The sequence below is a fragment of the Onychostoma macrolepis genome, chromosome 11 (genome assembly GCF_012432095.1).
Source record: "Onychostoma macrolepis isolate SWU-2019 chromosome 11, ASM1243209v1, whole genome shotgun sequence".
NCBI lineage: Eukaryota > Metazoa > Chordata > Actinopteri > Cypriniformes > Cyprinidae > Onychostoma > Onychostoma macrolepis.
Window position 1 is genome coordinate 4,957,853 of NC_081165.1, and position 13,846 is coordinate 4,971,698.

Sequence of the window (13,846 nt, forward strand, 5' to 3'; positions counted from 1 at the left end):
TGTTTTGACTGCAATTGTTTTAAAATAATGTTACGTAAGTTAGCTATACCATGCTGAGACATAATGATTGCTATTCACATCAGATAAGATAACTTGGCAAGGATATTTATAGGCAAATTAGTAAGAGATTATCAACATAAACATTGTTTGTGAACCTTTTCAGTACACAGCAAATGTAATGTTATGAAAATGTTGATTTGTGTTGTATTTTAGGTGCTGTACTGCACACTTTTTCTTTTGCTTACAAACTCTCTTCAGTTCAAACTACTGTACTGCCAGTGAATATATGACCTTCTTTCCTTAATTTATGGATAGGTCATGAACATGCATGGATAAATAATACAAATAACGAATAATGAAAATATAAATAATTATTATAGGCCTACCAGATTTAGGGTAAGGAAATCCAATGGAATACAGTTTTATGATATACCAACTCATTATTTAGAACAGTTTGTGTAGGGTGCTATGTTCTGGTTTATTGTCCTCCGTCACCTCGCCTGTGTGTTTATGTCCAGGCAGGTTTGTGTCACCTCACTAGAGTTTACCCACTAGTCCCTAAAGAGAGTGAACAACTGTTGCATTTGGGGGTGAAGCTAAAATAGACAAAAGGTAAATCAAGGTTAATCGCATATGAAAACCCATTAAGAATGTTCCTTTCCTTGTATACACTATTTGAACTACATTGAGATCAGATCTTAAAAATCTTTATAACTGCATATAAAGTGTCATAAAACATTAGGGATGCACCGAAGCCAAACAAAATGAAACGATGGGCTGAAGGCCGAAGGCCTGTTCGGTATTCCGCCAAAATGTGCTTTTTACTGTTTTGGCCTGCTTTAGAAAAAAAAAAAAAAAAATCAATTACAAAACAACAATTTAAAAAAATGTACTTAACACTGAACTTTTTTTTTTTTTTTTACATTCTATCAGACATTATACCAACAAAGCACAGTTTAACTTAATAAGTTAGTACAATAATATTTTTTGTCCATTTTTGAGACCCCCCTCTTGATCATTCAAGTAGCCATTCATCAGGCATGTATTTTTCTACTGTACAAATAAATGCAGCCTTGCTGAGCAGAAGAGACGTCTTTTAAAATATTAGAATATTTACAGATCCCAATTTGAACACTATTGGTGAATGTTATAATAAATGTATTAATACAGCTGTTGTAAGGTAATTATTATTATCATTATTATTGTCCTACCTTTTTATTTCATTTTACAGAAAAAACAGTAAATTTACAATACTAACATTTATTTATGAATGTTGATGGAGCTTTTATTTTGGCAGAAACCCTCAGGAAGACCTCAGTGCTTCTTTTTGTTGACAGCAGCAGATTTATAAAAGAGGTTTGTCTCACGTATCACATTGTCACATGCCTTTCAAAAAAAACCTAATAAAAATGTTACTGAGCAAATGACGAGTAACAGTGTTTCAGTAACAGTGACTTTGAACCCTGGCGCCGTGAGCTCGTGCAGCGCTGTTTGAATACTTGCAATTTGTGCGTGTATTTGAAAACATAACATTCTGCAGTTTATTTACTAATCGTTTGAGGCCATTTCGCAATTTCAATCATCACAGGAACCAGCATCCATCGGAGACATGAGGTGCTGTCTGTGCTTTGTGCTTGTAATGATTTTTGCGTCTTTCCCTGACAGTTTTAAATACTGTCACACTGCAGACGTGTTTGCTGCATTAGTGCGGGCCTCTATTTGATCGCGTCACGTCAGTGTTCGGTACAATTTCTTCGGTCTTTTCGCTTATTTGTTGGCTTGGTTGCCAAACATTCGGTGCATCCCTATAAAACATTGTACATTTTAGGGGGAAATCAGCAGATTTTCCAACAAACAGCATGATTGCTAGTGTGATACTGGTTAAGTTCAACAGTTCAATAAACAAGAAGTTAATATTGAGTAACTTGCGTTTCAGACACAAAATTGAAAGTTATTGCTTATTTTCAATTTGCCAACAGAAATAGTTCCAACTGAAGGATCAACCAATGACTAACTACTGAAAAACAAACAGTAGTGGTGTTCCATTCCAGAATAGATGAGCGTTTCTGATATCAGTTAAGTGAATCATACAGAGACTCACTCATAAAGACAGTCGCTTGTTTTGTACATGAATGAATTCAACAAATTTGTTGACTGAATGATTCAATGAATAACCTATGTCTTACATATTTCGACATTTATTTATTTATTTATTTGTTGGTTTATTTATTTATTTTGGGTTGTGGTCACACAGTTACATAAAATGCAATAACAAAGCATTCATAGTTTCATCAATGATGGCAATCTGTCCCGGTCCAGAGGCAGGAAAGCAAATAATTAAACAAACCAAATAATTATACCGCCATCCCCGTGCTTTACAGTTGGGATGTGGTTGCTGCGATTGAATGTGGCGTATTGGTTTTGCCAAATGTAATTTTTCTTAACCAAGCTGTTTTACTTTGGACTCATCCATAAACAAATCAATGCTTCCAGTAGTCTTCTGGCTTATCCTTGTGGTGTTTGGCCAACTTTAGACAGGCAATAGTGTTCTTCTTGGAGAGAAGTGGCTTCCTCCTTGCTGGAGTATCCTGCTGTGCACATCATTCATGTTCAGTGTTTGTCTGAAGCCAATGCAAGAGACACCCGTAGATCCTTGTTACCCTGATCGTGATCTTCTGGAATATTATACATCTCGCTCATGGATGGTCACTTTTTGGCAGGAATGGTGCTGAATTTCTTCCAACTATCTCCCTGATGGACACCAAACTTTTCACAGATACATCTCTAATGTTTCCCAGCCTTGTGAGCGTCAACAATTTTTTATCAGAAGTTTTGACTGCAGCATGGCTAGTTTCCACAAACAGGTGTGATAAAGGCCCAGACTTAGTGATAGTGATAGAGCCCATCCAGCTTTGTGTTCTTTCTACAGGGAAGTGCTGCTAACTAAATGAGACTGGCAGTTGATTAGTGAGATTTAGATACAGGAGTTTTGTTAGGCTATTAACTTCTTTATTCACTAGTACACAAAAACATGAAGAGAGTTATCCACAAAAAAAAGACCCACAGCCTGCTACTTCTTTTCTCTTGAAATGTGGAGTGTGTATATGAGGATGTTTGTAGTCATTACCTCTGCAGTGCGGCCCCTCGTCTCCTCCATCAGTGCAGTCGGGGACGCCGTTACACAGCTTGCTCATGTGAACACACAAGTCCGATCCCAGACACTGATGTTCATTGGGAGGACACCGCGACACACGGTTATGAGGACCTGAGAGAAAGCAGATAACAAAAGCATAAAGACCATGATACTACGAAAGTGCCTCAAAAGCATCTTACTTTTGATTGCATCAAAACCTCGAGGTGATATGCTGAAATGGCTCAATAGCATTATGTGCCGCATGTTAACCCTGAAACAAGAATTCATACGTTTAAAGTGTAGGGGAAATGTTTAGAAAGAATACTTCAATTTACTGGCATGTGTTATTTTAGAAACTGTTTCCTGTAACAATCCAAAAATGCTTCTTTTTTAACCTCATATAAATTTTCTTTCTTGCTTTCAAACACGGCAGGGTTAAATATCTCAGTTTATGGTTTTATTATGACTGTGTCCATAAGTGTGCAGTCATGTGTTTGTCTCTGAGTCACTGGATGAGCTGTATTTGTGTGTCTGGGCTCTCGTCCGCTCTGGAGTGGACAGAACACTGGGCGTGGAGTGAAAACGGACCAAAAGTCCCCAAATTATTGACCAGAAATGAGCGAACGTGTTATTGCAGAAAGATGATGCAACACAGCAGAGTTTAAAACAACAAATGTTCCATGAACGTCTAGTTTACAGATGAGATCATGAATACAGCGCCAGTACAAACACATATCAGCAGTGCTGTATTAAGTCGCTGCTTTAGTATGCTATGACAAAGGTTTTTAAGAAGCGTGTGGGAGCGGATGTGTACAGTTTCTGTCAAAATACATTCTCATATCCCAGTTTCAGTCTACTATATTGGTAGGTTGACATCTTGAAGTGAGTCTTTGGCACTTTCAGAATATTTATCTGTTTATTTGAGCGGCATGTCAACTTCTTGCTCAACCAATGAAAGATTTAGGAAATGTTCAAACTCATTAGTAATGTTTGCTTAGGCAAGTATTAGTGATTTTCGGAAAAGAAAAAAAAAAAAACCAGAGTATGAAACTTTTAGGGCACTACCAACATGATTTATATCTCAAATCGTATTTGTTATTTTATTATATTCACCTGCCAGAGGATAAAACAGGTGACAAAAGTTTGATGAGGTTATGCTCAAGTGTGCTACAGTATACTAAGAGAGTATACTTTCAGTCTTTTTATGAGAGAAAAAAAATTCTTTACATTTATACTGACGAGTATACAGAAAAGTATATTTGACCTATACTTGTACTTAATTTTTTGATTGAAATATATTCTTGAGAAAAGTACAATTAAGTATTCTATGTATACTTGGCTTGTAGTTGTGTTTGTTCTGTTGATAGAGCCTATTAAATGCTTCTTAAATACCAGGGTTGTCAGGTCTGCAAAAGAAAACCATTGCAACCGCTATTCAAAACTAGCCCCAAACTAGGGTCTTCTTCTCCATCAGGGGTCCCCTTCATCAAAACCCCTTTAACCCGTGTGAAAGTATTTAGTAACACTGCCGCTCTTTTTCTGTTGTTCTGGTGCTTAGTGCTCTGTAGCGCCTGCCAGAAGGTTGGAGTTAAAATACGTTGAGATCTGGGAATGTGCTATCTGTAATATATATATATATATATATATATATATATAATATTTTTTTTTTTTCTGCCTGTGTTCTGCCTCATTCTGGAGGTGTAAAAGTCCTGCAGGAGGCTTAGGGGACATCAGTCTTTCTCTCAGCAATCCTCAAGATTTGTTAAAGCATTATTTTGTCCAACTTGTTCCCAAAGCAAACCAGAAAGCAACTACAAGATCTCGACAGTAGGGTGTTCAGAGGTCCAGACATTAGTATAAAGCTAGAAACACATCCATGCAGAATGCAAATGTTGATAGCAATCTGAAGACCAGAGAGAGGATCTTCCATACGCCCCTGGGCTGTCAAGGTTAACATTGTTCAAAGGGAAACTGATAGGGGTCCTGCAAGGGTCCAGTGATGTTTTTCAGTCTCTCAAAAGACTTTGTGTTTAGGGCAGAAGGAGACTGAGGGAATATGGGAGGCAGCAGGTCTACACAGAATTTTAAACAGCTCATGAGATGAGATACTCAACATGATTTTCTGAACTTTGCTGTTGACATCTGAATGGAAATGCATTAAAAAAGTCATTTTCCGAGAAAAAAACAAACAAAAAACCTTGAAAGTCTTTTGAAAAACCTTCAGTCTGAGATTTTGGCGTGGCATTAAGTGATTTTACTCAAAAGAAACCATGCAGACTGTGAAGAGTTTGTACCGACATGTGTCCAAATGTACTCTATTTATAATAGAGAGTCTACTTGCTCTTTTAAACTAATAATATTGGCAGACTCCTTCTTACAAAACTCCTCATCATTCCATCCAATCCTGAAACTACTGTAAATTATGACATCGCAACCTTTTGGCCAATGAATTTTCTAAACTTTTCAAGAAGTAGATGCATATTTTCAAATTAAAATACATTCACACAAACAGCAAATTCTAGCAATTTCAGACCATAACTAGAGAAAAAATGAATAGTATTCCATGGTGTTTCCATAACTTTTAAAGGATTCTGTTCATTTCTGATTTCTCAGGCATGGAAATCACAAATTTGTCATAACTGCATACAAAAAGCTCATCTTAAATGTAATTCCTTTATAAACAGTAAATATGCTTTGTGCAATTTGTCAAATTCTTCTTCTTCATAAGTTGTGTAAATGTAATTAAAACAGTAATATTAAATAGCTAATGAAAGGTAAAAGTTCTTTAGAACACAGGTGTCATTTACATTTCCACCTCTTTTGACAAAATAACACTGACAATATATCTTGCCAAACTCATGTACAACAGCAAAAAGCATCTCCAATGCCTCATTCTTCATAATTTAGTTCATATGTGTAACACAAAATGCCAGACATGTTTGCTTTTCATTTTCAAGTTTACACTCATTCACTTTACACACTCCCTACTGCTCTGTCATTTTAGATGTTTATGGAAAAAGCTCACCGAAAGCCGTGTCTTTAGAGCAAGAAGCTTTGAATAATATTACAAAATAGTTTGAAACCTTAAAAACCGCAGCTGTTCTGGGACATTAGAAAGCCTAGCTTTGGAATTGTTGCTCTCCCAAGGGTCCTGTAAGCGTGAGAGATTGTGGACACCTTGCACAGGCGTGTGCTGAGACCATAAGCCTCTTGTAATATCATGATCACATGTGGCGTTCCAGAGGATCCGGAGGTGGAAACTCTCGTCGAAGGGGAAACGCTCGGTCAGAAAACCTCAGCCACATGGAAAACTCTGGAATAAGACCCATCACATGGGGAACGTGACCCGGGGCCCCTGTGACAAGACCACATGCCACTCAGACAAATGAGGCAAAGAGTGAGATTTTGAAATATAAAGACAGAATGTGGAGCGCACTAGTGCAGCTTTCACATGCTGACAGCTAGTTTATGTCTCTTATTTATAGGTAACAGATGCTTGAAGTTCCATATGAGTAAAACTCAAACCAGGTAAAACAATTTAGGGCAAGGGTCGAATATTTAGTGAAGGCAGATTTTATCTGAAAGGCTGAACTGTGCTCTAATAACAAAGGTATTTATTTGTATTAAATATCAGGCTGTTACATGCGTTTTGTCATTTTGAATCCACCTTATTCCTGACGAGCCTACTGCGTTTTGAATTATGGGTGGCACTTCCGGTTTGGGGAACTTCCATTCAAAACGAATCATTTCAAATCATAAGGTTGCCCTACAAATAAAGCTTATCCGTCTGTTCGACTGAATGAGCTGTCCATTTTCCTTCATGTTTTATTTTCAGCCATCATGAGAATAACGTAACGCTTGGTGTTTTAACGTGAAATGTTATAACAATAATATCTATGGCAAAAGCTCTTTTTTCCCTTTGCATTCCGCTGTAATAGTATGAAAAAGACAACATATACTGCACATATGTGGTCTGTTCTCCCAGTTTAATTTACAATACATCCCATTAATAATTCACAGGAATGTTTTTCTCCTCAAATTCTCACGTCTCCTTCCAGGTTTGTTTGTTTTCATAAGAAAATACAAGTTATCATCTGTCAAAATGATGGAAATCACTTTGAAATAGTATCACACAATGAGGAAGTTAATGAACATTTCTGAACAACGTATGTTACATAATACACACATATATATATATATATATATATATATATATATATATATTGCCACAGTGATATTTCACCCATCAGTTATTGCTGTGGAAAGAATCACACTTTTGGGGTTATTCATGGCCTGTTGAAAGTACCTTGTTTATGTTTTTACACTTTTAAATGTCATTTTAATGTTTGATGGTTGAAGGGTGAGTAGAAAAATAAAGTATTATTGCATTCATAGAGCGAGCCTTTCACTGATTGTTTACAGCTTAACAGCAGTTACACCCATAATTCACACAAAGTGTCATGGAGCGTATAATAAGGTGGAAAATAAAATAAATAGCTGCACATATATTATAATTTGATATTATTCAATTACTATTTTTTGGGCCAAAACAATGTTTTTTGTATTTTACACTTTCTCAACATTTTTGATACTTTGTTGTTTTGATAGTTGTTTTGTTTTTCATAATTCATTCATTTTATTGTTTAACATTGCTGGAAAGCCATTAATTGAAGTCATCAGCTTACTGCATTGTAATTATGGATATGTTGTAAAATGGCAGTTTTATTTAAAACACAGCAACAGAAATTGGCTCGAAAATAAACTTAATAAATATATGTGTGTGTGTATGTGTGAAAGGGTTTAGCACTGAAGTTTCTCTGTACAACTTGGTCAAATTTAGACTAGTTTCTATTCTGTAGTCTGTGGTTTACCCAAACCCACCACTGTTCAGCCATATAATAAATCCTTGACTGTCATCTGGCTGGAAAACAAACCATAATGCAGCCAGACAATACACCGGCTGTGTTCAGAATGGAATACTATCTACTACTTCCTGAATACTGGCCCATAGGCACTGTACTGTATACTGTCTACTATCTTTTCAAAATAGTATGCTTTACTCCCTCAGCATTTTAATTCAGTGTGTGGCATCCAGTTATCACTGAAAAAAAGTTGATTTTTCATTTTTGTGCGATATCTCAACATTTCAGTCTAAATAATGGATCAAAAAACATCAAAATTGCAATTTCACAAGGTCAACCCCATTTTAAACACAATGCACTGAGGGATACAGTATTACAGTTAGCAATGGCTTGTCTAGTGCCAGCGCTGTAATTAGCTTATCTTCAATCAGCTACATATGAACTGAAGTGTGTTGAGTCATTGCCCTCATGCTATACACTGTAAATAAACATACGTTCTGATAAAAGCAGTGTTTTGAAACTGAGACCCAAAGCTGATTCGGCAGATACAGTATGATGTTTATCAGGGTAGCAGGCAGGGATCTGGTGAAAAATTGATTGTTCAAATGTATAACACACCATTAGAGTACAAGGTGTGTGCTAAAGCCACATAGAAATGGCTCAGGTCTCTGCTTCAATGCAAGTGGAATATTTCCGTCTGCCAGGTGAAAATTGCATGTCTGAGACACTAAACAAGTCTCATGGTTTAGGTTGTCAGATGGTACAGGATGAGTTAATATGCATCAAAGTTCAATACTTAGCAATAGTAAAGGTTATATACTATTTAGCTAAATGTATATTTTTCTGAATATATCACAACACCTGACCTCCAAGACTCATATCAGGGAAATCTACAACTCAAATTGTCCATGTCAGGCAACTCTTGCATGTAATAGCACCGGTGCATTCATGCGTGAATAAGATCAATGCATGTCTTACTACTCTCCTTAATTGTTCATTACCTACAAAGCAGCCCAAACATAACATGAGAACGTTTCCACACATGAGACGGATCATCAGCAGTGATCACAGCTTCTTTTGCCAAATAAAATTTTCTACATAGACATGAAACATTCCCTAACTGATGTCAGAAGGGCACATTTGTTTTAGATTCCATAAGCAATCACAAGCACAGTTACAGTTCATGTCGTACAGAACACAACTATGGCCCACAACAGAGGCTTTGTCCATTGCGTGTGTCAGACCAAGCAATAGACCTTAACACAGAAACTATTACTAACGTGTTTCTTTAACAATTGTTTCTCCTCAGTCCCTCCCTAGATGTCCATGGTTTCCAGCTGAGATTAATGATCCATAACAAGAATCCATTTCACATCATGAATGAGAATCGGACGTGACCTCTCGAACATCAACATCACGCTAACCAGTCACATACCAGCATGGCTGAATGTTTGAAGGCAAATCCAAGAGTGTGAACTGGCAGGCTGCTTCTGAAATTCTTCTTTCCCCTGGATCAATCTGAAGATCATTCGGTAAAGGGGTCTGTTTGATGGCTTAGTCTCTGTCAGAATGGATCTTTATTTTGGACCCCTGTTAAAGATCATCTCTCTAGAGATCATCCAAGTGTTTAGGCAGCTGGGACACTTAAAACCATTAGAAACCCAGAACACTTAATCTCAGACAACCTTGTCTATTTTAAAATGGCATTAAAAATACCATTAAAATGCCATAAAAAATAAAAAAATAAAACTGCAACTATAACATTTCCATGACAACAGTTTTAATGTTCTTATATGTATGTATATATATTAGTGGTGTCAAAATTAGCGCGTAAACGCAGGCAATTATTATTATTTTTTTTCAGTTCTCTTGACAAGTAGTGCATTTATTCAGTCGCAGAACGTCTTTACGATCACATCAAACAGGAGACATTTCAGACGCGCGCTACAACTTCACTTCAGCACAAGGCGCGAGTCAAACGAGTGCGGAAACGGAACTGTACTCGCAGCGCGTGCTCAATTGCACACACAAAGGTGCCGGAGCTCGTTGTAGCCTGTATCATTTCATATCAAAGCACGAAATAAACTACGTGCATGCAATGTCGTGGTCAGTAAGTCATGATGTTACCAAAAAGGCGATTAAAGCTGCCTTACAACTGTGCATGCATGTAATATATTTTATATGAGTAACATTTAAGAACATGTCTATGAAATGGTTTTCAAAACTGTCCTGGAGCAGCCCAGCACTGTCTCCCTCATATAACAACCGATTCAACTAGTCAGCTCATTAATAGAGACTTTATGACCTGAAGTGGGTCAGAAATGGTAAAAAGAGTTGAGAGAAAATATGCATGATATGTTCAGCAACGGCAGCTCTTAAAGAAATAACAGCAAAAATAACCTAATAACCAGCTGCTGTGATGTCTATTAATCAAATGACAAAGAAAAAAAAAAGAGGAAAAATAACTTTTATAGCTTTAAGGATTCATCTATATTTAATGTAGTATTTAGTGTTTGATCATTTCAATTTCTGTATATTTCTGCTGAAGGGCACAGATAAATATGACATTTATTATAATGGGTTTATGTGAAGATTGTTTTAAGTTCACTTAAATTAGAAGTTATTTTTTAAAAGTCTAATAAATGTTAAAATTGATAGCTCTCAATTATACTGTAATGTTGAATGGCTACAGTCGAAAGGTAAATATGGGGGGGGGGGCATTTTATGGAGAAATCAGTATTGGTATCAGTGATATTGGCCTTCAGTCATAAAAAAAAGATGCCATTAAACAAATATAAAAAAAAAATATACCTGTCTTTATGTTGTTTGCACATTAATTTGAAGATTGAATGTGAAATTATTGCATAAAATATGTAGTAAAAATGTACTATGAACAACTACAGTAAACACAGAATGAAAACATGGGACCCATGTAACCACTGAAGAGATTTAATGTAATACCTCAGTCGAGTATGAGTCAGTGTTCGTGCAGCTGCGTTAAACTCTTTGATAAGCCAGTCAAAACACTTCTGCGGTAGTTAAGTCTTGCATAAAATGTGTGAATGAGTTTCTCACTTTCAGTAGGGGAGAGAATTTTGCCTACTTCCGAAATGTAAAAGAGATGATAATATGCTGTTTTATAAACAGTGCTAAGGGTTTCTTAAAACTGAAGTTGATGTTAAATACGATTCCTAAATTCTTGATGTGATTATTTCTGCTTCAGAGAGAAGGAGTCTGCATAAGGCATAATAGATGTTTCTCTGAGAATACTCAATATTAATTAAGTTGTATAAATTTCAAGTACAACCACTAATGTATGCTCTCTGTGCATTCCAGCAGAGTACTAAATGATGGAAGCATATGTATGTAATAAAAAAAACAAAACCCAGAATTGAGCCTTGGGGGACTCCACAAGATATCACATGACATGTGTAGGTATAGAAACATAAAGTAAGTAGACATTGGTGTGTTGCTGTGGTTGCAGTCATATGCTAATAGGTTTCACAGTGATGTCACAATTTGGAGGTAGTAGAGTGCAAGTCACATTTGTAATTTGGTTTAAAAAATACTGCTTTTGAGTACTAAAACTTACTGTATCATGCAAATTTTCATTGTTTCAAGTTCTTCATCTTAGAACAAAATCTACAGTTACAATAAATGATCAGGTACTGCAAGATTAAAAGCAAGGGATGAAGAAATACCAATAACAGATCCGAGACAGATCAGGTTAAATACCCTGTGGGAAAAAATAATCCACCTGTTTAATTAGGCATTACTGATTTGAAGCAGATTTACCACCTCTTACAAAGACTACAGCTGACTCTCTTTGTGCTAGAGGGAGAAAATCATTCATTCTGCATTTAAATAGCACAGATATTGAACTCTCCAATGCGCAATGAGTCAGCCAACCAAGTAGGTGTACAAATGATTAAGCATTTTGTAGAATTTAGCCTCTAAAGCTAAACACATAGCAGAAATGTTATGCTCGGTTCATTTTTCCAGCTGTCAGATGTTAAACAACAGACTCTTCTCATCTCAGCACAGCGGGTCAGCGCTCCACTGTGAGATCAGAGCTCAGACCTTCAACCCTCTCAACGTGAGACAGATCTAAATGACTTTTGCACACACATGTTACAGCCATAGGCTGCTCACAACTCTAGTTGAGAGTACAGTGCGAGGTATTGCATCTAAGAGATCTTTTTTTGTTCTATATCTTAATTTTATATTATTTAATTAAATGCAGTTGGAATTTTAGTTGTTTACTATATGGCACAATTTCATTTGTCAAGCAGAGCTGAGGAACTTTAAGCCCACAACAGAGGTTCCGATTGATGAGTTTGGAAGTCATAAAAATGTACATTCAAGTGATTCTGGTTAGATTAAAATATTTTTCTCTTTTACTGAAAAAAAATAAAAAAAATAAAAACTGAGTGAAATAAAAATGAATTGCTTTATTAAAGTATTTTGCTTTAAGTTTTTAGTATGAGGCAGTTAAGATTTTGAGTTTAGCTTCTTACCATATTTCAAGATTTGCTTTGTTTACATAAAGTTAATTGTTTTATTATTATTATTATTATTATTATATTATTCAAAATTATATAAAGGTTAACCAGAGGAACCATCATTTCAACTAAACAGCTATTGTTGCCAACTGGATTCAAAATGCTTAAAAAAAGATAAAATACAGGGGGAAAAAACAAACAACATGTTAAGTTGCTTTTTGTTTGTTTGTTTGTTTGTTTTGCTAAATTATATTCTCATTTTTAAAATATCTCTTTCTTAGCACTTTACAGGTGAAATGTGCTACAAGGCAGAGGTAAGAAATGGGTCTACCGGCACCAGAATTTGCGTTAGACTTTAACATTGTCCGTCATTTTGATGGACAGGGTCGTAAAAGTTCTGTCATAATCTATCATTACCCATCATTTTAATTTTCGTATTTTAATTATAAAAACACATTTAATTGCTTGTATTTTTGTTCAAATTTTCAATTGTAAAGGTGCCATAGAATGGAAAACTGTATTTACCTTGGCATAGTTGAATAATAACAGTTCTGTACATGGAAATGACATACAGTGAGCCTCAAACACCATTGTTTCCTCCTCCTTATGTAAATCTCGTGAATGCAAAAGACCACTGAAAAATAGGCGAATCAGAACATAACACCGACTGTGATGTAAGAGTCGGGATCACTAATAGTTACGCCCCCTACATTTGCATATACACGCCCATGTTCTAGGCCAGCCACCAGCTGAACCATCAGAAGTTCTGCAGGTATTGTGAAGAAACAAGTGAGGACAACAGCGAAAATGGCAGATCATGGAAATAAATGTTATGTTCCAGGCTGTGCAGGGGATGTGAAGTGCAGGGATGGGTTGGTGTCTGTATTCAGAAAGGCACGGAAAGCAAATAACGCGTTCTAATAAAATAACGCGAGCCACTAAAGGGACATGGTTAGCTCCTTGTTAGCGGTAGCCTGTTACATTACAGTACATAAGATTTCACTTACCACATAAACAGAGTAAGGAGAGATGACTGAGGATGATGGCGAATGATTTACAGATCCTGAGCACCACTGAAAAGCATATGATCTTGTAAAATGTGTGGTAAGTAGGCAACTGCCGCTCCTCTGTATAAACAGAGTACGTGTGATTGTGAATTTCGAAAGTGAAAGTAGTTTCAATGCCCCGCATATTAATAGCGGCTCCCTGATGCTCGCATTTTATATACTGTATAATTACCCAACGATATAACTGTGCGAGAAAGTATTGAAATATATATTTTCCCTGTGTTTCCTTCCTGCTGTGTGAGCTACTGAAATGAGCCGCACTGTGAAACAGCCAATCAGAGC

At 36.3% G+C, this 13,846-nt stretch overlaps 1 protein-coding gene across 9 annotated transcripts in view; it reads right to left on the reverse strand.

Moving 5' to 3' along the window:
• Positions 1-13,846, reverse strand: part of lrp1aa (low density lipoprotein receptor-related protein 1Aa) — a 181,307-nt gene that overhangs the window by 143,676 nt on the left and 23,785 nt on the right. For all 9 annotated transcript variants that reach the window (XM_058790831.1, XM_058790826.1, XM_058790825.1 and 6 more), the window contains exon 3: positions 3,128-3,265. In XM_058790831.1, coding sequence (XP_058646814.1) covers positions 3,128-3,265 — 138 coding nt within the window. The remainder of the gene's footprint in view (positions 1-3,127; positions 3,266-13,846) is intronic.